Below are 25,116 nucleotides of genomic sequence, written 5' to 3' on the forward strand. Positions count from 1 at the left end.
TGTCATGAAGTTTTTGTTTCTCCAGGGAAAGTCAGCAAAGGACATTCACACTGAGATGTCACAAACACTGGGGGAAAAGTATCCTTCCTACAGCACTGTCAAAACCTGGATATCTTGTTCCAAGACTGGGCATTTCACCGTTGAAGATGAGCCCCGCAGTGGGTGCCCCCCCAACCTTAACTGACCCGGCAACCTGCGATGCTGTCCATGAGCTGATTATTGAGGACCGGTGAATATCGACAAAAAAGATAGCCCAGATACTTGACATCCCACAGAAGCGTGTTGGGTTTGTTATCACCACTATCCTAGAGATGCGCAAGCTTTCAGGGAAGTGGGTGCCGAAATGTTTGAACAGTGATCAGAAGAAGGAACGAGTTGAAGCATCCAAAGCCGTTTTGGCCCATTTTTAAACTGCACAGGACTTTTTGGCTAGGTTAGTAACTGGGGATAAAACCTGGCTCCACATCTATGATCCTGAAACCAAGGAACAGTCAAAGGAATGGCGCCACAGCGGGTCCCCGTGGCCGAAGAAGTTCCGAACCCACAAATCGGCCGAAAAAGTCATGGCAACCATTGTCTGGGACAAAAACAGTATTCTGTTGGTAGACTACCTACCTTAGGGCTCTAGTATCACGGGACAGTAATATGCTAACCTCCATGACCAGCTGAAGGAGGCAATTAAGACAAAATGCAGGACAATGCACCTGCACACGTCCAACGTTGTGGCTACCAAGTTGAACACCCTGGGTTTCCAATTGGTCCACCATCCCCCCTACTCACCTGACTTGGCCCCTTCAGACTAAAATTTGTTCCTAAAATTTGAAGAAACAACTGAAGAGGCAACGTTTTGAGGACATTTCTGACGTCAGAGATGCTGCTGAGAGCTGGTTTGCGGCCCAACCAAAGGAATTTTTTTGGAACGGTCTAGAAAAGCTGCAACTACGCTGTACCAAGTACATCAGTCTCAGGGGGGAATATGTTGAATAAATGTGTTATTTCCTAACTCTGGCTCTCTTCTTTCTGGGCAAAGCCTGGAACTTCTCAGCACCCCCTTTTAAAGCACAATGGGAGATGGACTTGGGGGCCAAAAAAACTGATGAGAAATGGTTTAGCACCTGGACAAGAATGGCAAATTGCTCCACAAATGTCCTTACTTTAGAATGCGTTTTCAAGGTAATGATACATGATACAAGGTTTTCTCTAAGTCTATATGTAGGGAGCCCTGGCTGGCCTTGTTACACTTTCAACCATACGGCTTCACCAGGGACCAAATCAAATTGTGTGTATACATACTGTTCGCAGCTAAGCAAAGCATTGTGAAACACTGGAAAACCCAGGCATTACCTTTTTCTAACAATACATTTTTAATTGAGAAACTTTCCAGTATTTTAAAGGATTCACATGAAAAATTTGCTGCTATATGGCAACCCCAGGCAGCAGTACCCATTGCCAAATGTGGGACTTTATTAACCTATTATTGCACTGGTTTATTTACGAGCTTGTTTATATTGTGCCCCACCTACTCCCTTTCCACCTTCCCCCCTTTTTCCTATTCCCCCCTTTTTCTTTTTTTTTTTTTTCTCGACCCCCCCCCCCTCCTATCCAAATTTGATAGGCTGGGTTTGTTTTGTCATGAATACACAAAATGTCCCCTGTTTTGTATGTAAAAATGACTTTAATATTTGTTTTTAAATGGACATGTTATATGCAATGTATGCTACTTTAACTTATTTTGTTGAAAAATTGTAAGCACCAAAACATACTACCTGTGCAGGGGCCCCAAGGGTCAAACAGTAAATAGGAAGGGGCATTGTGTGGCTTCTTGTCTGCATGTTGGGTACCAGGGCTTTAGTGTGGTCATTGGGGGGTTGTTACACATCTCTCTCAATACATCAGCCAGCACAGTGTCTTAATATGATCATTTGTAATAAATAAGTGAATTTTAACACAGTGTGAAAATATTTTTATAAAATATATATAAAACTGGATAGACCTTTTTGTTTTGTTTACTATTTTATAGTTAAATGAGTTGCAATAGTTATTATACAATTCTATATAAGCCTTAGGAGGTATTCATATTTATTAGGATAAAGCAGCTTTTTAATTATGAATAAGTCTTTTTGGATCCTTTAGGTATATGTGAGACTGCCATTTATTGCAAAGTAATTTCATGGGTATAAGGACTACAGATTGTGTTTGGTGGATACAATTTATAATCTCAGACTCAAAAACCATGCTTCTGTAAGCCATGTCAAAAATTCTGAGCATTTAGCCATTGTTGAGACATCACACTTGGTATGCATAATGTCTTTTCTGTCTCTAGGTGTTCCTCTTTTTCAAGTTCCACAATTGAGAGGTATGTTAATTAGCAAAACAAAATGATGTGACCATCACCTGACTTTTACAGTGTAAATGTTTTAATGTTGCACTTATAGATTTTGTATTGCAGTGTTAAATCACCCACTTACTTATATTAGACATCAGAGTCTAATATAGAGAGAGTCTATATACAGAGTCTTTCAGCCCTGCCAAGTACTACTTAGAAGACTTTTCAATATCTGTGTTTTCAGCAGTAAAATAAACATGGACTGAAAGATATTCTTACAATGTATTCCCAGTTTTATTGTGATTTATAAAAAAACAAAATTAAAGCTGAACTCCAGGACAAGAAAATACAGTTTGAATTTAGGAGACTTTTGCATTCTTACGTGTCATGTGTTTTTTTCCAGATCTGTGCAACAATCCAGTATGAAACATTACCTCTGTGCAGGAGCTTCCTGTAATAAAGGCCTGTCACCTCTGCTATCTATACTTGTGTAAAATAAATTGTATCTGCTCTCATTTAATGTTCTGCAGGCAGCGATGTGACAAAATTACGGGGTTAACCATCCTAGCCATTTTTTTTTGCCCGACCTTCGTACGGGCATACCGGCTAGGTGGTTAAATGCAACAGGTGTGGAGTATTTTTTGGAGTGGGGGCTGGCGAGGGCAAGGAAATGAGAAGAGGTAAGTGTGGGGGGGAAGTTGGAAGGGGCAGAGGTCCGAGCTACCCTAGTCATGATGTCACCACTGCTATATTTTGGTATTTCTAAGTTTATAAAAGCATTATACACACAAAGTCCTTTGTGGCAATTGAGGAATATATTTCTAATAAAGTTTTTGTGCCCAGAGTTTAGCTTTAAAATGTTTTAAATGCACATCTACAGGTCAGTGTGGTTTTCAATGGAACAGTATATCCTCCTTTTTTTTGTTTTAAATTATATCAACAGGTCTTCATCATCAAAATCTGGAATTTGTTTAGGGGTCAAAGGTTTACTCTGACTTAATTCTTTTTCTGACAGAGGTTTGAAATCATCAATACCAAATGCAAGATCATCATCAGTGAGTGCTTTGACTGTTGTAGTTATGCTTTTTGGTTGCCATAGCTTGCCAGGACATTTTGGAACAGCTGAAGGTTCCAGTTTTGACAAATTTGGAACCTGTTGTAAAGCAGCAGTTTCTTCTTTTACATTGACTTTACTTCCACTTTCCACCTCCTCCTCTGAAGACTCATCCTTATGATCATGTTTGTGTTTATGATGGGGCTTTCTGCCTGGTTTTCCCTTCCGTTCTGATTTGTGTCCTTTGTGATGGCTACTTTTTTTACCTCTAGATTGCTGTTCTTTTATCCTGCGATTGAAGAGGTGCAGATTTTCATCTGTTCTTTGTAGACTACGTAGAGGAGATAGACCACTTAGGCGCATTGCTATCTGCAACACATTTATATCAACATTTTTTAACATTAATAATTCTACATGTAAACAATGTGAAACGTTTTAGAGCATAAAAAGGTTTTTTTTTTGTTTCAATGTTAGCACTTCGAAATACATATTGCATAGGTTTTTTTTTTTTTTTCATTTTTTATTCTTGTATAACCTAATAGCATATCATATTTAAATGTGCAAGGCAAAATACTTAATTACAAGGCAAACACACTCATGAAAGGCAATCTATATGAAAACAGACCTGGCGGTGGTTACCTATAGCTTTACCTATAGAGATGAGATGATTGGCACCTAAAAAAGGTTGGTTGACTATCCTTGTATTTATGGGTGAGTGCACACAGTACTTGCTGATGTTAGAGTCTACATAGATGACTGCTAAAAGTTAAGAAAAATCTTTACATTGTAAAAATGAAAGTATTTTTGTCTTCCTTCTTTAAAAACTTTCCTGTTCATATAGATTCTTTAAATTTCATACCTTTTTGTACAATGGGTGTAAAAATTCTTAAAAGCTTTTAAATACATATAGGTCAACTTAACTTTTGCTGTAATAAATACAATGCTAGATTCCTAAATAGCAGCATCAATTTATTTTGCTAATACCCATTCAATTTATATAAGTAAACAGCACAATACACTCCAAGTATATCTAAACCCAAGAAAAAACAATGTCTGCATTAGTTTTTTTCACTACATTATTGTTTTTAATTTTCACCTGATGTTGAGCCCCCTCTTCACATAGAATGTGTTTGTGGTAACAGAATTGATCTGGTCAGGTGTGATATAATGCTGCTTTGGATTTCAGTGCAGCACAGGCAAATGCATAGGAAGTTAAAAAGCTTGTTGGAATATGAATATGACTAACAGGTACTGTTTGCACTGGGATATATGATAGACTAATGGGGAGGACAAAAGGGAATAATATTGTTAGCTACATAACCTTTTAAAATTAACTTCTCATAAAAGAAACATGTGGGCTCCAATTTCTGTCCTCCTTATGAAGATGTTAGTTACCCAGATATTATTCTGACCCCCAAGGTTTATGCAGAGCAGGGTGGTAGGGGAAATGTCAGAGTCATTAAGTGTTACAGCAAGAGGATGAAAAGAATGGTCAGGCAACTAGCATTTCAGTATTACTCAGCAATGGTAGTCTTCATTGGTTTTCTCATGAAAAGTTCATTTTAAAATGGAGCTAAACTCAATCATTCATCAAACCAATTTTAAAAGTTTAAAATGTTTTCTTTTCTGTTCTGTTATGGGGTGGTCTTGCAACTGCACACTTACGTTGTCATCCTGTCATATTCACCAGTGTCTGTAAATACAACCAGCTGTGTCTCATACATTTTACAAATATGCTTCACCATTTTCACTATGATGAAGCTCATCCAGAACAATTCTATGCCACCTATAATTAGGATGTGGCTAAAATGTGCCAGAAGTCATTTTTCTGACACACTGGGCCTGATTTAATAAAGCCTTTCAAGGCTGGAGAGGATACACTTTCATCAGTAAAGCTGGGTTATCCAGCAAACCTGGAATAGATATGGTCCAGGATTCAAACCATTTGCTAGCTGCCTTGGTGGTATTCCTGAGTGTGGCTCAGGATGAATTTTTTTATACCAAAAGTGGGAACCCCAAGCCACACTCCGGGTAGCATAAAACAACTCCTACCTGCACCCCACAACCCAGCAGCTTCCTCTTGCAATCCCCGGCCGGCTTCTGCATCACATCTTTGGCTTGATCGATGTGATGCGTGAAGCGTCGGTACGCTAGGGAGGCTGGCCTGGCGGAAATTTAAAAGCAGATTAGATTGTAATTTGCTTTTCAAACATTGATCACAGTGATAAAGTTATAAAAAAAAAAATCCAAATAATAAATCAAAAAGATAATTCTATTATTGTCCCTTGTTTGGACAAATTTAATTTTTTAAAACATTTTTAATAAAGTTTATTGTGTTCATAATTTTATTTATAAAATGATTTATAATTATTTATTATATTATAACTTATGAATTGTGTTTCAAACTTACATATCTTACTTATCATACCTGGGAGTTATTCCTAAGAATTACAATCCTAAAATATTAAACAAATTTCCATGCAAAACATTTACCGATTTTGACATAAAAAAATCCATTCCAGGTTTGCTGGATCACCCAGCTTCACTGATCAAAATGTATCTTCTCCAATATTGGAGAGCTTTATTAAATCAGGCCCATTGATGAAATGATGTGATACTCAATTAGGGTGTTTTTTTATTTTAAATTTATAACAATATAAAAGATGCAATATTTCTGTCTTTATTTTTCAAATTACATTCTTTAGCAATAAAAGAAAAACACTTACCATTTTTTTCCCATTGCATTGAGGAGCTGAATGAAAATTAATACTCTTGTCTGTAGCATTGATTGTGGTATAACAAGTCAGTGGTTCCTGAAAAAAAGGAAGAAAAGGAAAAAAGATGTAAACTCTCAGTAAACACTCAGGCCTATTGGTAAATATTTTCTAGTCTCCAAGCTGCACAGCTATAGCTTTAGAGCTCTTATTTATTGTACCTTACAAAGTATTATTGCACCAATTAGGAGAAAATGGAAATTAAAGAGAGACCCCCTGAAACATTGATACTGAGTTAGTCTTTATTTACAATACTCAAAAAAGTTTTTTGGTATTTATAAACAAAAGTATTTTTTTTTTTTTTTACATGATTGTGTGTTTCAAACATTTTTTATATTCATGATATCTACTAGACCCTTGTTCAGGCATATTTCTGTAAGTTACAGGTCTACAATTTAAAAAAAAAATTCATGAAAAACAGTGTAACGCTTTTGGTACAGAAATCTAGACATCAGTGTAGCTGATGTGGTTAAGCTCTATAAAAAAAATTCTAGCTCTGACTTATCACAGCTATCATTCACCTAGCAGATTACTTTATATTAAGCAAAGCACTAGACCTTTTTGTTCTGTAAGTTTTTTATAGCTGGATTTATACAAAAATGTGTATTGCATGTTGACTTGTATAGTGTTTTTGTATTTTTATATAAAAAAGCAGAGAGAATAATTTGGTTTTCACTTTTTTCTTCCCCTCATTTAAAAAGCCATTTGCCACAAAATAATGCCAGATTTATCAAAATGTGTACAGGATTTATTCCTTGGCAAATATTCTTCTAAAAGAGGAGTTTGGGGCACCATTCACTTGAATAGAGTAATCTATCACCAATTTTGAAAAATAATGACAAAAGAGTGTTTTAAACCATGACCATAGGTATCTATTGTAGCTTATGAAATTCTCCACTTTCAAGGTGGAGGATAAATAGAATCAAAATTGTTTTTCATTTTTTGGCGTAATTGTGGCAATTATTAGAACTGTTAAATAGAGACGACAAAAATGACAAAAGCTTTAAAAAATGATGATGTTTTTACTAATTAGATGTTGATAAATTTGTTTTTTAAAAAATTTAGGTCAGTATAAACTATGACTGGACTGAACAGTAATGACTTGTCACCCCTCTCTGACATGAATTATAGTTCCATTAATGTTTTTTAGTTAGCTTCAAACCTGCCAGAGTAATGCAGAAAATTCAATTGATCTGAGCCGCACCCCAGTTTGCATTTGCTCTTACAATATGTTAACTCTTTCAAAGTAGTCTAATATAAAGTAAAGAAATAAAAACATGATATACGTTATGCTTCTGTTCAGAGTTGCTTAGGTCAGGCTAAGGAAAATTGTCACTAAATACTAATATATCTGAGCATTTGCATAAGAACTTACAGCATTTTCTTCATTGTTACATTCATCTCCTAGTATGGTGTAATCAGGTTTGGAACAATTGGTTGGCGTTACAACAAACTCCACATGATATATCTGTTCATGAAATCCCTGCAATGTAAAGATTCAAGTGTAAGAAGGTAATTAGTAAAGAATCTTGTAAGCATACTAGTGCATTTGTCATTTCTGAGTGTTGTCACATGAATACAAGGTATATCTAAGACCTGAAACTGCAGCAACGTATGAAAAGGTTAGGTTTACAAACCTCCCTCAGGCATCAGATTGTACTTTATGGCACAATTTGTGCAAACTTACCTTTATTGTAGAGCAAGGGTGCCCAACCTACAGCCCATGGGCCACATCCAGCCCGTGGAGCTATCACATCTGGCCCTCTCCTCCTTCCCTCTCTCCTCTCTCTGCGTGTTGTTTTGCAGGGGATGGGCCACACACATTTCCCATGTTTCTCTATGAGATCAAAAAGGAGAGGGAGCTGCTTATACTGCAAGATAATCCCAGCATGAGAGCTGTGTCTGTGTCCATGCAGCTGTCATTATCCCCATGTATAAACCTTCATATCTCCTTCACTGATTTTCATAGAAAAGTGAACTTGTCAGGGTACAAAGGGACCCAAAGAGCTGCTACTAAGCCCTCTATACATAACATGTTGCCAGATATGGGGTCACAAACATAAATTCCTAACAACAATCAGAGATATTTTCATAATAAGTGTGTTAAGAAATGCTCATCTGTCCGGCAACTCCGTGCTGTGCACCATCACAGTAATGAACACTGTTTGTTCTGTCCAGCAATGTCATTTGCAGCAGCCAGGAGAACTAAAATAGAAGCAGCCTTTGCTTCCTTTTAGTTGTGCATCCTGATGTATTTTTAGCATCCCCAGCATCCATTGTTAGGCTGCGCACAGCTGAAGGAGATTGTAGAGGCTGATCAGCCCTGACTAGGTCCTGCACTGCTTTTTGCTGCTGGGACTTTAAAGCCTTTCTGCTCCCAGTCACCAGTGCCTGTTATGAAGTCTGCTGGGCTTACCTGTGCTAGAGTGATTTTGAGTATTTCTCTGTTACTGACCTGTGCCTGTTCCTGACTTTCCGTTGAACTCTGCCTGGACCAACCTTTGCTTGTGACCCCGACTCTGCTTGTGCCCTTCCCTTTGTACCTCGCTTGGTGGACTGATTTCCTGTGTTTTGACTTTGGCTTGTTCAAGGATTTCTTGATATTCTGTACTCTGTATTTGTGGGCTTCTGGTCAGATGCTGGCCTATCTCCAGACACCATCCCTTGTGCACCAAGTCCTGGGGGCAACCGAGTGCTAGGAGACGCAACCAGTCTCTCCAGGCTGAGCGGGGGCTGCTATAGGTGAAGACTGCGGTGATAAATTGGGGTACTGGTATCTGGAGAATACTAGTACTGACCAGGCCTTCTTTTCACCCTCCATTATGTATCTGTACATTCCCTATGTCTTTGGTCATTCTTACAAAGTGGGGCTATTTCAAGAGCAGGGTCCCCAAATTGTGTTTGCATGTTGAGGACCCCCTGAGGGCCACTCTCATGGCAATGAATATTAAGGTACTGGCAATTGTCTGTGGGCTGGAGTCCCCCTTAAAGTTTACAAACTTCAAGACTGCGTTCAGGTTGGCGGTAAGGTTGCAGTATGGTTACCCCTTACTCCTGCCATGAAACCCTGGCTCGGGGGAGACGCTCAGTACTGCTCACTGCTGCCTGCAGTCAAATCTGTGGACATTGCGGTGCAAAGGACTGAGTGGCTGGTGAGCTGCCTGTTACACATAGCTGAACTCCTACATTCTGTGAACCCCAATTTCTCTGGAACAGAGGAATGTTGGCAACTGGAAATGTGGGAGCCAGTAGGAAATGCCTTTGCCCCCCCCCCCCTTTCCCTATTAAAATGTTATACCCATCAAATCACGCTACTTTGTCATACATTGCTATCCCATTACTCTCTATGAACCCTAATTACTCTGTAAAAAATGGAAATGTAACTGAAAGTGCAGGGCTCTTGTGGCTATCTCCCCCTAATATGTCAACCCCGATTTCTCATTAACAGTAGAGGAAGGGAAATGTGGAATAGGTGTGGGACTTATGGCTACTCCCCCCCTACTAAAATTTATCACTCCTACCATACCATGGTGCCCTGTCACATATAAATGTCCACTTATGTTCTTTGAATCTGAATTTCTCCTGAAAGGGGAGCTGTAAGTACAACACAATGTATGATAAGTGGGGGGCTCTTGTGGGTAACTCCCCCTAACATTTTATTGCTGCAGCACCATCACACCCACCTTCTGTAAACCCTACAGTAGTTTTACTCCTTATTTTTTGAGACACTGTCACAAAATTGCAAGTATAAGCACAGAAAATTAGGTATTTAAAATACTTCCTTGGAGAGTTTTTTCTTCTTCTAAACAATATTTTTATTGACTTACATTGGTATGTCAGGAAACATTAATTCCCAAGCACAGCCCCCTCCTTATTAGAACCTCATAGCCTTCTTCTCTTCTTGGGGAGTTTAATTAATAACTGTATCCCAGCTCAACTGGGATAGAAGTGAAGGAAAGGCTGCTTGAGGCTGCTGTGCTGCTAACATCACCTTCATAGTGGTGGCTCCAGTCTAGTCCAGTGGTCATCAACCTTTTGGACGTCACAGACCACTAATTTCACTTTAGAACTTTAGACTTTAGAACTGTGCATGCGTGGGGAGCCGTGTTTCACTCAAAGGGGAAGAAACTTCCCCCATAGTGACGTCATGATGCCAGAACTGCCCACTCACTCATCGCAGGTCTAAGCCAGAGACACAACCCACCCACTGCCCTGAGCCTGTGACCTGTTTGTGTGCCCGCCCCCAGCTGGTGCACCAGCCAGAGCAGCGGACTACCAAAATTTGTTTGCAGACTGGCGACCGCTGGTCTAATCTATTGAAATGAATGGAGCTGTACTGCACACATGTAAGCTGCAAAGTGGCACAGCATATAAACAATCATCTGCTTTGGTTCCTGGATCCTGATATGTCCAGAACCTTGAAGGGGGAGGATGGGTTTGTTTAGGGCATTGTATTGCATTGTTTAGGAGTAACAGGGCTACGTCATTTGAAGTTTACTCATAAAGACAAGTATAGAAATCCTGATATTAATTTTCTCTGTTTGCTTTTTTAGAAAGTGGTGATAATAAGTAGTGATTTTCTGTTTTCTGTACTATTGTTGATTACTGGACAGCCATTTTAAGAATTTGCAGCTGGACCCGGCCTAAAGCAGGCATGTCTAACTTCCATGAAAATATGAGAACAGACAGGCATGAACATAAAAACTTGTCTTTAGAAATTAGAAATCATTTGTGAATGCATAATAAAATATTACACTGAGGAACAATTTTGAACAAATTTTTTGTTGACTTTCAATCTTGTTTACACTAAAATAGGTATGCTGATTCTGAAAATGCAGTTAGTTTTCTTCTATCACGTCAGATTTTGTTTTCTAATGCATAAATTAATGCAATTACTGTAGCGTGAATTTGTATAGGCTATTCATTTACACGCAAGACAGTGTGGTCAGAGGTTGTGCGCTGCTCTACGTAGTGAAAAATCAAAATTTATTGTTCTACTTACACACGTATTTCCTTTCTTTCAGATCATGCCTGGCTCTGCTGTTTCTCGTTGTAAGTGCCTAAACAACCCTGATTCATTTTATTATATCTGTGGCAGTTTCACCATTCCCAGTCAAAGGGTGAACATCAGCACACTTGTAGAGCAAGCCTACTTCGCATATTTCAAAGTTAACTTGATGATCAAGATAAGTCTTGGGCTCCTCATAAGGTGTGCAAACAGTGTGTCGAGGGTGTACGGATGTGGACAATGGGAACACGTGACAAGAAGCCTTTCATGGTACTGCAGGGCAGGACAGTGGACCCTCTGTGTCACCAGTTCAGTCGGTAGAGACGTACACAGGGCACAGAGTCTAAGCAGCTGCCTGGTCTTCACCAGAGCCTCTAGAGGTGAGGATGTTGCGTTGCGGGCAACTGCCAGGTGGTGGCCCCCATGCACGCCAAGGCAGGTGACTGCTGACAGGCAGAAACAGGACGTGGTACCAGGGCCAGGAGCAGAGAGTAGTCAGGCAAGCCAGAGGTCAGGGCAGGCAGAGATCAGGAGTAGTCAAGGTTAAGCCAGTAGCCAGGGCAGGCAGCGATCAGGAGTAGTCATGGTCAAGCCGAGGTCAGTACACAAAGAATCAGGAACCTGGAAGCAGAGCCAAAGGAACTCCTTGTTCAGGCAACTTCCTGTTTCCCTTCACTTCCTTTTAAGGGCAGGGCCTGTGATTAGTAGAGCCATGTGACCTGCTGCATGCTATCCTACCACCAGAAGGGGTGCAGGAGACTAGTGGTTGGTAGTGTTCACATCTCCACCAGCAGGGGGAGCACATCTGCGAAACACTCTAGTCCTCTGAGGTAGTGGAGCAGCTGACTGGGAGTCACATGACCTGGACCAGGAAGTGAGCTGCAGAGATGAAAATCCCAGTGAAATCCCAGTGCCAGTTTTCGTTACACTACCCTCTCTTGAAGAACATGATTATGGTGATGAACTAGGTGACAACAATGAAGAGTTTGAAATTGAAGAGGACTCTGATCGTAAGGGATTTGATCAGCATGAGTTGAGTGATTTGGCACGTGATTTGGGACTATCAAAGAAGGCTTCAGAACTCCTAGCATCAAGACTGCGTATTGTGTATTGAAATAACATACCTGGTTTAATGGAGGAATTGGGAATTCCAATCTATACCTCAACTGAATGGTGACTATTTATCAATAACTCATAGCGGAGCATAAAGTGTGTCCTCCTTCACCATAGCAATATATTTGGGTCGGTCCAAATTGGCTGTTCAGTTTCTCTTTGTAAAGAATATGCAGACATAAAGAGAGTCATTGAGTTGTTGCAATATCACCAATACTGTTGGGTCATCTGTGTTGACCTTAAAATGGTATGCTTCCTTCTTGGTCAGCAACGCGGATACACCAAGTATCCCTGTTATCTGTGCATGTGGGACAGCAGAGCTTGTGAGAGGCATTGGGTGGAAAGGAATTGGCCTCCAAGATCTGCCCTAAAACCAGGTGATCCAAACATTCTACATGAGGCACTTGTTGATAGAAAGAATATTATATTCCCACCTTTGCACATGAAACTGGGTCTGATGAAGCAGTTCATTAAAGCTTTGCCAACTGAAGGAGACTGTTTCAATTACCTCATTTTGGCATTTCCTACCCTGTCATTTGAAAAAATAAAAGCCGGTGTGTTTGATTGTCCATAGATTCGGCAGCGCATCAAAGATGAACATTTCATCAGGACAAAGTCAGAAGTCGAATAGAATGCTTGGTTATCATTCAAAGTCATTGTCAAGGACAACACACAAGCAAATAATTACACAGAAATTGTCCAGAAACTCTTGGAGAGCTACAAAATGCTTGGTTGCAATATGAGCATCAAGGTGCAATTTCTGCATAGCCATCTTTCTAACTTCCCGGAACACCTTGGTGCAGTCATTGATGGGCAAGGTGAACTATTCCACCAAGATATGAAGGTCATGGAAGGACGGTATCAGGGTAGATGGGATGTACATATGATGGCTGACTATTGTTGGAGCATCCAGCGGGATTGTCCTAACACTGAACACTCCAGGAAAAGCTATAAGCGTAAATTTTTACCTTAACCACTTACCCGATTAATTTTCAAATGTTTTACTGTAAAATAAAATGTCATAGAGTAACAATAAATCCTTTGTATGAACAAAAGAAATTTAAATAAACAGTACATTCAAGGTAATATTTCATTTTTTTTTTCATTGTATGTAAAATTTGTATGGTTTTGACAAAAAAGGAGGCTACTCTGTATTGTTCAAAACTGGATGTGACAACAAAAAACTAGGGTCATTTCTAGATTCACCATCCAAAAATTAGTACAAAAAACAAGTGAAAGATCTAACTCAACAAAAAAATGTTTCCCAGTGTTATTGATTATGGATTTACACACTTACCTCTTTTGTGGCCCTTACTACTCGGGAAAGCTTGTGTAGCTTTGTAACATTTATGTTGGAATTGTACTCATCTATTATTTGACTTAATAAATTTAGAAGCTCAGGATCATCAGGATTCACCGGTAAAGGACAGCCAAGGGAAACTCCTGAAACATAGTAAACAGTCATAAAAGAGTCAGTACTTTAGGCTCCTATCCAACAATTACCTAAAAACCATAAAAAGTATTAAATCTTCATAGGGGAAATTGTTACTTTATTCTAAAGGCTATACATTTAAAATGTAATTTATTGAAAACAACAACATGGAAGCCACTATCCAGATGCTACTACCCTTTCATGGGAAACATCTCAAACATTGTTTTATATCTGTGCTGAAACAGGTAGGGTCAAGATTCAGCATACTAAACCTAATATGTAGGTCAGAGGGAGATCCACTGCATATCAGAGGGAGGTATTATGCAGGTTGACCCTGTAATAAAATTCTGAATGATCTCACAAACATCTCAAAAAGATCTGAAAAGCAAACAGAATCCGTCCATCAACACAAATCAAACTAGCCAACTCAAACTTAAGCAACATCATCACAAGCACAAGAGCACTAACCCACAGATCAATGAGGCTTCCAATACCCCTTGAGTTTGTGTTGTAAATGTGAATGGTGTAACACACAACCTTAAAGCCAAACATGCCTGCACACACCCCAGAAACACCATTCTGATCCCAACTTATGATATAGTAGCGATGAGAAATAACTTTTCCAACATGCCATGAATTATACCAAGTAACACCCCACTTCTTCAGTGGTTTCAAGAAACAGTGCTCTGAGCCAGTGATTGTGCTCCCAATATGCTCCCTTATGCCATAAAATGTCTATGTGGCCATAGATGTAGTGGTAGTATTGTCCCCCTAGTGGTCATTTACCACTACTACACTACTAATCAAAACAGGTGAACAGGGTGTTTCAAAAACACCTTGACCTTCATTGTTGAAAGTTATTATCTTTCTTTAAATGATCACTATATTTTATAGAATAAGGAACAAATGGTGGCCAATATTTAAGAAATGAAGAATGTCTTTTGTATTTTGATTACGTTTGCTTATCCTGGAGTTCAGCTTTAATGACATTATTTATTCAAAAGGACCCAGGTAAACAAAATAAAGCCTATTAAATAAAATTAACCATTCTGAGAGCAGGAGCTCCCCCAATGTTAACTCTAGTAAATAAGTTGCTAAAATTGTAGTATTTGATGGCAAGTGGTGAAACCATTTTATTTTTAGTTAAATAAAATTAATGACAGTAGTTAAAAATGCAATGTTCTTGTCCGCATTGAACACTTTTATGAAAAAGGCCCGGGCATGTAAGAAAAGACTGGTGCTTTGATATAGGTACTCTATTTAAAAATAATGCAATAATACAATACTATAGAATAATAATATTATATTCTCCCCATCCTTTTGAAGAGGCCACAGGCTGGTTTTAATATGCTAAGTGATGGCTGCTATCTCCAGGAATTTATTTTTGTGCTTTTTTTTTTGTAGGAGATATAAAAGGAAGAAACCACTGAATGACAATGTTTAACTTAAATCTTTGAAAATATTAATTACACTGCTGGCACCTTACATTTGAAATGACTTCCTGCAGGATTATTTTTTCACTTAAGCTGCATACACACATGCAATAATTATCGCTGGAAACAAACGTTATTCTGATAATCATTAACAAAAAAAGTGCGTATTGACGCCGATGAATGAGGATTGTCGACCGGGCGGATCTGCTTGGGCGACAATTGTTCGCAATCTATTGTGTGTATGGTCGTTCAGTGATCGTGGGTGGTTCTGCAGTACACTTTCTCCTTTACATGTCACTTCCTGCATCATTCAAACGATCATATCTAGCGTGTGTACATTATTGGTGGATTATATTTCAACGGTCATATCGTTACATCATGTACAGAATTGAGCACAATACGATCGTTGAAAATAATCGTGCATAATCGTTAGTCATTTGTTTTCTAATGTCAATTATTGCACGTGTGTACCTAGCTTTACACTTTTGGCACTTTATAAACCAATGTAAATATTTGGTGACTATGCAGCAGATTATTAGCCCTTGTAACATAAAGCCAGGGTTAATGGATCATTGTGAATAGGCCATAGAGATTGTTGTATATCTCCACCTGCTGGCAAAAAGCTGCAGTGCAGCACTTGATTCTAATTTAGGAAAAAACTTAATAACCTTTCTGTTCTTCATTTTCTAAATGTTCTATCATACTAACTTACAAGAGAAAGAAATGGATAATACAGAATTAGATCTGACACAATAGCAAATGTATAAGTTTTACATAACAGAAGTTACAGATGTTCAGAAATATAAATTTATATAATCTCATATGATCTGTCTTGTAGGTTATATAACTATAATGCTATAATTAGAAACATTTTTTTTTGCTGTGCTTAAACTACTTACCAGTTTGTGATGTGCATGCTAAAAAGACATTGCTTATTTTTCCATCAGGAGTTTCATTTACATAGAGATCACATTCACCTGTTTCCTGGAAAAAAAGTGATTTTTATTTTGTTCCAACCACATTGTATTAGCACTTAAAAAACATATTGCTATAAAGTTGTTTTATTATGCAAATGATTTCTAGATTGGTTTAGTTAGTTATGTAAGACACAGGCCTCTAGGTTCCAGGGAAAATTCCCTGGGATAAAAGTTTTGGTAACTGTGAAGACTTCCTCTCATTTTCTAGAGAGATCTCCCTAGATGAAGCAGATAGCAAATAACTGGACTGGGAATACCAGACACCACCTTCATTAAGGTAATTTTTAAGCTATATGCCATTGAACACATAACTTGAATATAACACAAGATATCATACGTATGAAACTTACCCCTTCTATGTCAAGTTTACATTTTTCTGAATCTGTGGTTTTGAAATCGATTTTTGAGCAATTTGTCTTTCTAACCACATAGTGTATGATGTATTCCCATCCACTCACCACCTGAAACATAAGATGACAAACTGTGTTATCATTACATATCAAAATAACAACTATGATAACAATATAATAACTAGACTGGAAAAGGAAACATAAGTTAGACCTTTCACTGAATATACCCAAAGAACCCCTCCCCACCCCCCAACAATTCCATTATTAAAATATTAAAAAGCAAACAATTCTAATATAAAATTGATAAGAAGTAAATTATCTTCTCTTCTTTATTTCATGCCTAGGCAAATATGTCATATGTCCACATCTGCAGCCTCAGGGGTTCCTGCATCATATTTTATAGGAAATTAAAGTTCCATTCAGACAGAAATTTGTGCCAGATCTCTTTGCACAATCGTGGCATCTTGTCATCAGGAAGTTGGTTGCAGGAACCAGAAATACATAGCCAAGTCCCAAAAATGTAGAAAAAAAACAGCCTTTTCTTTTTTTCGTTTATGGCCCTGTAAAGGCAGCAAAGGCAATACTTTGGGTCATAATTTTTGCATATATTTTAAAGTGTATGTCAAGCCAAAAGTTTATGTTTTTGATAGAATTGGGAAAGTATTACGCTATTTAAAAGGTTTAGTTTTTTAAAGCTGCCATGGTTCCATCAAGCAGAAAATAAGCAAAATCTGCAATGGGGACACCAACAGCAATAAAAACATCAGATGTCTCTCCAAGACTGTAAAAATAAACCATCATGGGAGAACCTGGGAGATCCAGCAAACCTGGAGAGGATTTCTTAAAATAATTGGCTATTGGTTGGCAATCCTGGACCTGATCCATTTTTGCTGGATCACCCAGGTTCTCCCATGATAGCCTATCTTCTCCAGTCTCAGAGAACTTTCATAAATCAGGCTCATTGTGCCAGCCATACACATCCTAAAAAAAGTACTCTGAATACTTTGGGCCATGCATAGTACACCTAGACCCTGTCTCTCCTCTGCAGCTCCCCACTCAGTTGTCAAAATGCTTTATTTACATAGTACTTTCTGCACTTCTATAAACTAACATCAAGAACAGTGCCTGCAGTGTCAATAATGGTTACAATGAAGCAATTGTTTGTTACTTGGTTCATTAATAGCAGATCAAAGGGAAGACCTTTGATTTATCATATGATGTCAGGTAAAGGAGCCTGGCTGGTAAGGAAATGTTGCATCCAAACCCTTAGTAACCTTAAGTGTTTTATTATTTAACAATAATTGTAAACTTTTTTTTAATTTTATTTTTTCATGTGTTCAATTGAACAAATAATTTTTTTTTTTTAAAATAACTTCACTATGATCCGTAAAACAAATGCTCCCAGTAATCCATTATAAATAAATGAATAAATAAATCAAATGCTAAGTATTATTATTATTATATTATTATTATTAAATATTATTATTATTATATTGAGGCCCGCAGCAGCGGACTAATCGTCGGGCCTGCATGATAGGGTTTGAGGGCAGCCCCAGCAGGTTCTGTGAGGGTTAATGTGAGTGAAGGAGATGGGGGTGGGATTAGCTAGGGGTAAGGTCAGAAGTGAAGAGGGAGGAGAATAGAGGGATTAACTAGAAGGTCAGTCAGAAGTAAGGAAAAGTTTTTGCGGGGAAAAAATTTGTATGTAGGTGATCTCATCATGGAGTCTTTTGCTGCTCTGATGCAACAGCTTAGGGCTGCAGTGGGCTCACAGGGTGAGGCCTGGTTGCAGGAGAGGGTTGCCGAGGCAATAGGGGGGGCTGCATTGCTCAGTGCAAAAGAGGTGAGTTTTGATTGTGGGTGGTTAGAAGCAAATGGGGACAGGGTGCGAGGGGAGTCTGAGGTTTGGGTTTGGGGGGGGAGTGCGCCAGCAGAGGGCCAGGAGTCTTTGGACAGGGTGGCGACGGCAGACAGGGTGGGGGATGTGGTGAGAGGGGAAGGAGTTTAGAATTCCATGAAGTTTGAGTGTTATTCCGGAGGAGCTCAGGAATTTAGGATCAGCGTTGAGGTATCCTGCAGTGGTGATGGATAAATTGGCCAAAGAGGTGGGTTTGGGTAGGATGAGTGGACCTTTCTGGATGCCGCCAATAGAAGGTTTGGTGGTGTCTCCGTTGGGCTTGGTTCCCGCAAAGGAGCCGGGTAAGTTTCGGATGATCCATCATTTATCATTCCTGCCGGGGGGGTTCGGTGAAGGCATTGATCCGGAATTGTGCGCCGTGGTATACACATCCCTGGATGTGGCTATTAAGTGGGTACGGCGCTATGGAAGGGGGGCTTTGATGGCCAAGGTGGACATTGATGCCTCCTTTCAGTTATTGCCAGTGCACCCAGAATGCATACGTTATTTGGGTTGTAGGTGGCAGGGTGAGTATTTTGTGGACAGGTGCTTACCCATGGGGTGGTCTATTGCTTGTGCCTTATTTAAAACATTTAGCACCTTTTTAGAGTGGGTTGTTAAGACAGTGGCTGGGGTGGATTCGGTCATTCATTATTTGAATGAATTCCTTTTGATTGGACCACCACACAGTTGGGTTTCTAGAGTTTTGTTGGGGATGCTGCAGCATGTGTCAGATCATTTTGGGGTTCCGCTGGCGGACAAAAAACTGGGATCCCAGGGTCGAGGATAACATTTTTGGGGATAGAATTAGATTCCGTAGCTATGAAGAGTCAGTTACTTCAGGACAAGTTGGTGGCATTACAGGCAGACATGGTTGGGGCCTGTGGCCGGAGGAAGATGCGCTTGAAGGAGGTTCAGTCTTTGAAGGTTAAGTGGGTAGAATCTTCTGCAGGAGATTGGCAGCCGGGATGGCCCGGCTAAAGTCTGCGTTGCATTTTGTGTGTTTGTCTAGGGAGATTAGGGAAGACTTGCAGGTATGGAAGATCTTTCAGGAGTAATTTAATGGTAAGGCCATGTGGTTAGAGGGCTGGTTGCTGTCATGGATTTGGAATTGTACACGGATGCTGCAGGCTCTACTGGATTTGGAGCATATTTTCAGGGTAAGTGGTGTGTTGGGACGTGGCCGCAAAATGGGTGGCAGCTAAGTTGGTGGTTCTGGAGCTGTTTCTCAGGGTTTGGCAGTGGAGTTGTGGTGGGAGGCATTGGCAGATAAAAAGGTGAGCTTTGATTGTGACAATCTAGGGGTAGTGCAGACTATTAATAGTTTGTCAGTTTTGTCAGTGCCAGCGGTGTGGCTGTTAAGGAATTTGGTGTTGAAATGTCTGCAACATAACATTTATCTTTGTGCGTGTCATATTCCTGGGTTGAGTAATGTGATACCTGATGCATTATCTCATTTCCAGTGGGACAGGTTTCGCGTGTTGGCGCCAGAGGCGGAGCAGCATTGGCATCCTTGTCAGGAGGTGTTGTGGAGGTTTGCACTGGATTGATTGGTAATATGATTCAACGATTGGTGAGTGAGCTGACGTAGGGGAGTTATGCGGCGGTTTGGAGAGAGTGGGAGCAGTTATGTACACAGTTGGGAGGTTGGAGGCTGGGGGTGGAACCAGTGTATTTACTGTTGTTTTGGTTGGCACAGGATTTTATTAGAGGTGTGTTGGTGGCATTGGTTAATAGGAAACTTGCGGGGATGTCGTTTTATTTTAAGTTGAGGGGGGTGAAGGATGTTACCAAGGAATATTTTGTTAAGCAGGCTTTCAAGAGGTATGCCTCCTATACAAACAGAAAAAGTTCATCAAAGCTTTCTTGATGATCCAAGCGGATAGGAGTACTCCCATATGTAACTTCCATGTCAGCTCATGCGTGACACCTGCCGTTTGCTCAGGCCCTTTGAGAAGGCCATACTATTTGTCAGTCGCTAGGACTACGGGATGAACAATGTCATTCCACTGCTTCATGTCCTGGAACATATGCTGGTAAATCTGGCTGGTCAGGGAACTGGAGACGAGGCGCCTAGATCTCACGGCCACATGAGCCCTGTGAGGGCTGAACTGGAGGAAGAAGAGGAGGAGGGCATTGGAGCACAGGCAATGTATAGCGAAATGGATGGTTTTTCTACTCAGGTGACAGGAGAGGAGGAGCAGGAGCAGCCAGAGGAGCAAGAGGGAGATGAGGAAGACGTGGCAGAGGACCCAGACACACCGTGGCAGTATGCAGTGGAGATGGAGGCAAAGAGTCCATCCCAGTCACTTGCACAAATGGCCCGCTGCATGCTCACTTGCTTGCGTAGTGACAGCCGAATTGTCACCATTCGGCAGAGGGATGACTTCTGGCTCTCTACCTTGTTTGACCCTCGCTACCAGTCCAAAATGGGGGCCTTTTTTACACCCGCTGAGAGGGATGACAAACTGAACTACTACAGAGACATCCTATGTGGTCAGTTGGCTGCCATCGTCCATCCTCTCGCAGGTCTGACCGGGGGGCCCTCTGCACTCACGTTCCACTGCCATGGCTGCTGGGGAGGGGTGTGGTGGCAGGAGCAGTACCAGCTGTATCAGCAGCAGCCTGAGTCTAGAGTCGCTGATGAGCAGCTTTCTTCACTCGCATAGTGAAGAAACTACTGACCAGCAGCTAGACATAGAGCAGAACCTGAACCAGCAGGTTGTGGCATATTTGGAGTGCACCCTGACAGCCGTCATTGAAGATCCGCTGGACTACTGGGCAGCCAACCTGGATTTGTGGCCCCAACTAGCTGAGTTTGCCCTGGAAAAGCTGTCCTGTCTGGCCAGTAGTGTGGCATCAGAGTGGGTGTTTAGTGCGGCGGGGGCCATAGTTAACCCAAGAAGAACTCACCTGTCTACCCAAAATGTGGAGAGACTGACCTTTGTCAGGATGAATCAAGCATGGATCTGCCAGGATTTCCATCCACCAATGCCAGATGCATCTGATTAGATGATCCATGCCGCCTCACCCAAACCTTGACAAAAGAGACCGGTTTCTTCTGGCTACCTGCCTCAGCTACTACTCTGATGCTGCCACCTGCCTGATGCCACACATCAGATGCCAAGTGCTCCTTCTTTCACCCACCTTTGTCAGGGGCTACTGGTATTGCTACCCACAGTCCCACTCTGTCACCAGGTCACTTTGTAATCTCCTGAAGGTGCTGCTGCTGCCATCTCCACACTATGTCACCTTGCCACTCTGTGGTATCATGCTGCCGCCACCTCCACACTATGTCATTGTGCCACTCTGTGGCCTCCTGATGCTGCCGCCACCTCCACACTATGTCATTGTGCCACTCTGTGGCCTTCTGATGCTGCTGCTACCTCCAGACTCTCTCATTGGGACACTCTGTGGCCTACTCATGCTGCTTCCACCTCACCACTATGTCATTGTGCCACTCCCATTTCTCCCACCCTCTCCATGACTGGGCCACTATTTTCCCTTTCTGGCCTGGATGAGATCACTATTTGACCCTGATGTGGTCGCCACTTCCACACTCTGTCGTTCTGCCACTCTGTGGCCTACTCATGCTGCCGCCACCTCCAGACTCTGTCATTGTGCCACTCTGCAAGCCTCCTGATGCTGTCGCCAACTCCACACTCGGTCATTGTGCCACTCTGTGGCCTCCTGATTCTTCTGCCACCTCTACACTCTGTCATTGTGCCACTCTGTGGCCTCCGCCTGATGCTGCTGCTGCGGCCACCTCCACAATCTGTCATTGTGCTACGCTGTAGCCTCCTGATGCTGCTGCCACCTCCACACTGTCATTGTGCCATTCTGTGATCTCCTGATGCTGTCGCCACCTCCAGTCTCTGTCATTGGGCCACTCTGTGGTCTCCTCATGCTGCTTCCACCTCACCACTATGTCATTGTGCCACTCTGTGGACTTTTCAAGCTGTTCTCCCACCCTCCCCACTCCATGACTGGGCCACTCTTTTGCCTTTTTTGCCTTGATGACATCATTATTTTTTTGACCCTTTTTCTGATCTGTCAGAAGGAAGGAAAAAAGATATGCGCAACGGATCCTGTCTGTGTAGCAGCTGTAAGGCAGGAGCAGGAGTAGGTATAAAACACAGAAGACATGCAAATATTCCATTCACGTGTCATCTCTGTTTTGGATTGAGCAAATGCTGACCGAATGAAGGCATATGCTCCCAAGACAGGATCAGTTTTTTATGGGCTATTGTTCTGACGGATCAGGGGAAGGGCAAAATAATCAGTGACATCACCACATACTTACTGCTGACACCATCTCCACTCTGTCAGGGGGGGCTCTACTTGTATAGGCAGTTAATAGAACAGGTTCTATAGACATCTATGTGGAATCAGCTGACGAGGGTTTAAAAGGGGTGCGCTTCTTCTTGACTCTAAGGCTGAGTTCATACTTGAGTTATTTGGTGAGTTTTGGCCCTGTGAGTGCCCAAATAAGTGAAGTGTGCAGTGATTCTAATAGCGACACCTATCATCTGCATGTCATACTGACTCGCGATTTTAACGCGATTCGCCGCAAATAAATTTGTATCGAAGCAAATCTTTTCGAAAAATCCAGCTAACCGGCCAAATCGGCCAGCACCTCCAAGGTGTAAAGGGCAAGCTCAGGCCATGTGCCCAATTTGGAGACTCAGAAGTTGAATGGGGCAGACCCATCAATCAGTACGTGTAGGCATGTGCACACGTACTGTTCCACCATGTTGCTGAAATGCTGCCTCCTGCTATGACGTTCCGTATCGGCAGGTGGTGCTGGTTGTTGTGGCATGCTGACAAAGCTTTTCCACATTGCGGCCATGCTAACCCTCTCTTCTGAGGTGTTGGCCGTGCCCCAGCTGCGTTGGTGACTTCTTCCTCCTCCTCTGCCTCTACTGAGCCCCCGCTGTCAGGTGGGAATGCCATTAGCAGCCCGTCTACCAGCATGCGCTTGTACTCGCGCATCTTCTAATCACGCTCCAGTGATGGAATTAAGGATGGCACGTTGTCCTTGTAGCAGGGATCCAACAGGGTGGCCACCCAGTAATCAGCACTGGTTAGAATGTGGGCAACTCGGCGGTCGTTGCGCAGGCATTGCAGCATGTAGTCGCTCATGTGTGCCAGGCTGCCCAGAGGCAACAACAAGCTGTCCTCTGTGAAAGGTGTATCGTCTGTGTCCTCTGTATCCCCCCAGCCATGCTCCAGTGATGCCCATGAGCTGCTTTGGGTGCCACCCAGCTGTGATTACGGTTCCTCCTCCTCATCATCATCCTCCTCCAGAACTGTGCCCTGGCTGGACAGTTGTGTACCTGGCCTCTGTTGGTGCAGGAACCCACCCTCTGAGCCACTTGTGAATGACTGGCCTGATAACCGTGGAAATGATCCCTCTTCTTCCTCTTCCTCCTGTGCCACATCCTCTTCCAACATCGCCCGAAGTGTTTTTTCAAGGAGACATAGAAGTGGGATAGTAACGCTGAGAACGGCATAATCAACACTGGCTATGTTGGTGGAGTACTTGAAACGGCTCAACAAGGCACACACGTCCCGCATGGAGACCCACTCGTTGGTGGTGAAGTGGTGCTGTTCAGCAGAGCGACTCACCTGTGCGTGCTGCAGCTGAAACTCCACTTTCGCCTGCTGCTGCTCGCACAGTCTCTGCAGCATGTGCAAGGTGGAGTTCCACCTTGTGGGTATGTCGCATATGAGGCGGTGAGCGGGAAGGCTGAAGTTACTCAGCAGCGCAGACAGGCGGGCAGCAGCAGGGTGAGAACGCAGAAAGCGCGCACAGATGGCCTGCACTTGCTGCACTGCGGGAGCTCTGATATATCGGGGTAATTTTTCAGGAACCTCTGTAACACCAAATTTAGCACATGCGCCAGGCAAGGGATGTCAAACTGGCTAGGCCCAGAGCTGCTATGAGATTTCGCCCGTTATCGCACACCACCAGGCCGGACTTGAGGCTCAGTGGCACCAATTTACCCAGTGTGCAGTTAGGGAGATATAACGTCCCTGCCCGTGCTTACTGGTCCACGTATCGGTAGTTATGTGGACCGTGCCACAGATGGCGTTGCGCAGTGCAAACTTAATTTTGTCCACCACTGGGACAGCCACCGCCATAAGGTTTTTAAAAGTCTCTGTGTCCACCAGACGGAATGACAGCATTTCAAAGACCAGGAATTTTGAAATGCTGGCATTCAGGGCCAGGGATCGGGGGTGGGTAGGGGGGTACTTTCTCTTTCTCTCCAGTGTTTGGGAGATGGACAGCTGAACGCTTCCATGGGACAGTGTGGGGATGCTTGGTGATGGTGACGGAGGTGGTGGGGTTGCTGCCACACCTCTGTTTGTGGGGTGGCAGGTGGCAGGTGCCACTGTCGCTCCAGAGGGGGAGGAAGAGGCTGAGATTGCAGCAGAAGAGGGAGCAGGAGAAGCCTGAGATCTTTCGTGGTTTTTGAGGTGTTTACTCCACTGCAGCTTGTGCTTTGCATTTATATGCCTGGTCATGCAGGTGGTGCTTAGGTTTAGAACATTTATGCCTCGCTTCAGGCTCTGATTGCACAGCGTGCAAACCACTTGCGTCTTGTCGTCAGCACATTGTCTGAAGAACTGCCATGCCAGGGAACTCCTTGGAGCTGGCTTTGGTGTGCTCAGTCCCTGGGTGTGGTGGGCAGTAGCAGGAGTACTGGCTAGGGGACGGCCACTTTGCTTTTGCACCCTGCTCCCTCTTT

General features: G+C 42.1%; 1 protein-coding gene across 1 annotated transcript in view; it reads right to left on the reverse strand.

Moving 5' to 3' along the window:
- Nucleotides 1-3,122: 3,122 nt before the first annotated feature.
- LOC140328512 (T-kininogen 1-like) overlaps nucleotides 3,123-25,116 on the reverse strand; it is a 31,505-nt gene continuing 9,511 nt past the window's right edge. The window contains exons 5-10 of the mRNA XM_072408171.1: nucleotides 16,468-16,578; nucleotides 16,040-16,124; nucleotides 13,573-13,718; nucleotides 7,530-7,637; nucleotides 6,107-6,193; nucleotides 3,123-3,749 (exon numbers count right to left, since the gene is read on the reverse strand). Of these exons, the coding sequence (XP_072264272.1) occupies nucleotides 3,258-3,749; nucleotides 6,107-6,193; nucleotides 7,530-7,637; nucleotides 13,573-13,718; nucleotides 16,040-16,124; nucleotides 16,468-16,578 (1,029 nt within the window). The 3' untranslated portion in view covers nucleotides 3,123-3,257. The remainder of the gene's footprint in view (nucleotides 3,750-6,106; nucleotides 6,194-7,529; nucleotides 7,638-13,572; nucleotides 13,719-16,039; nucleotides 16,125-16,467; nucleotides 16,579-25,116) is intronic.

Source organism: Pyxicephalus adspersus, chromosome 4 (genome assembly GCF_032062135.1).
Source record: "Pyxicephalus adspersus chromosome 4, UCB_Pads_2.0, whole genome shotgun sequence".
Classification (NCBI taxonomy): Eukaryota; Metazoa; Chordata; class Amphibia; order Anura; family Pyxicephalidae; genus Pyxicephalus; species Pyxicephalus adspersus.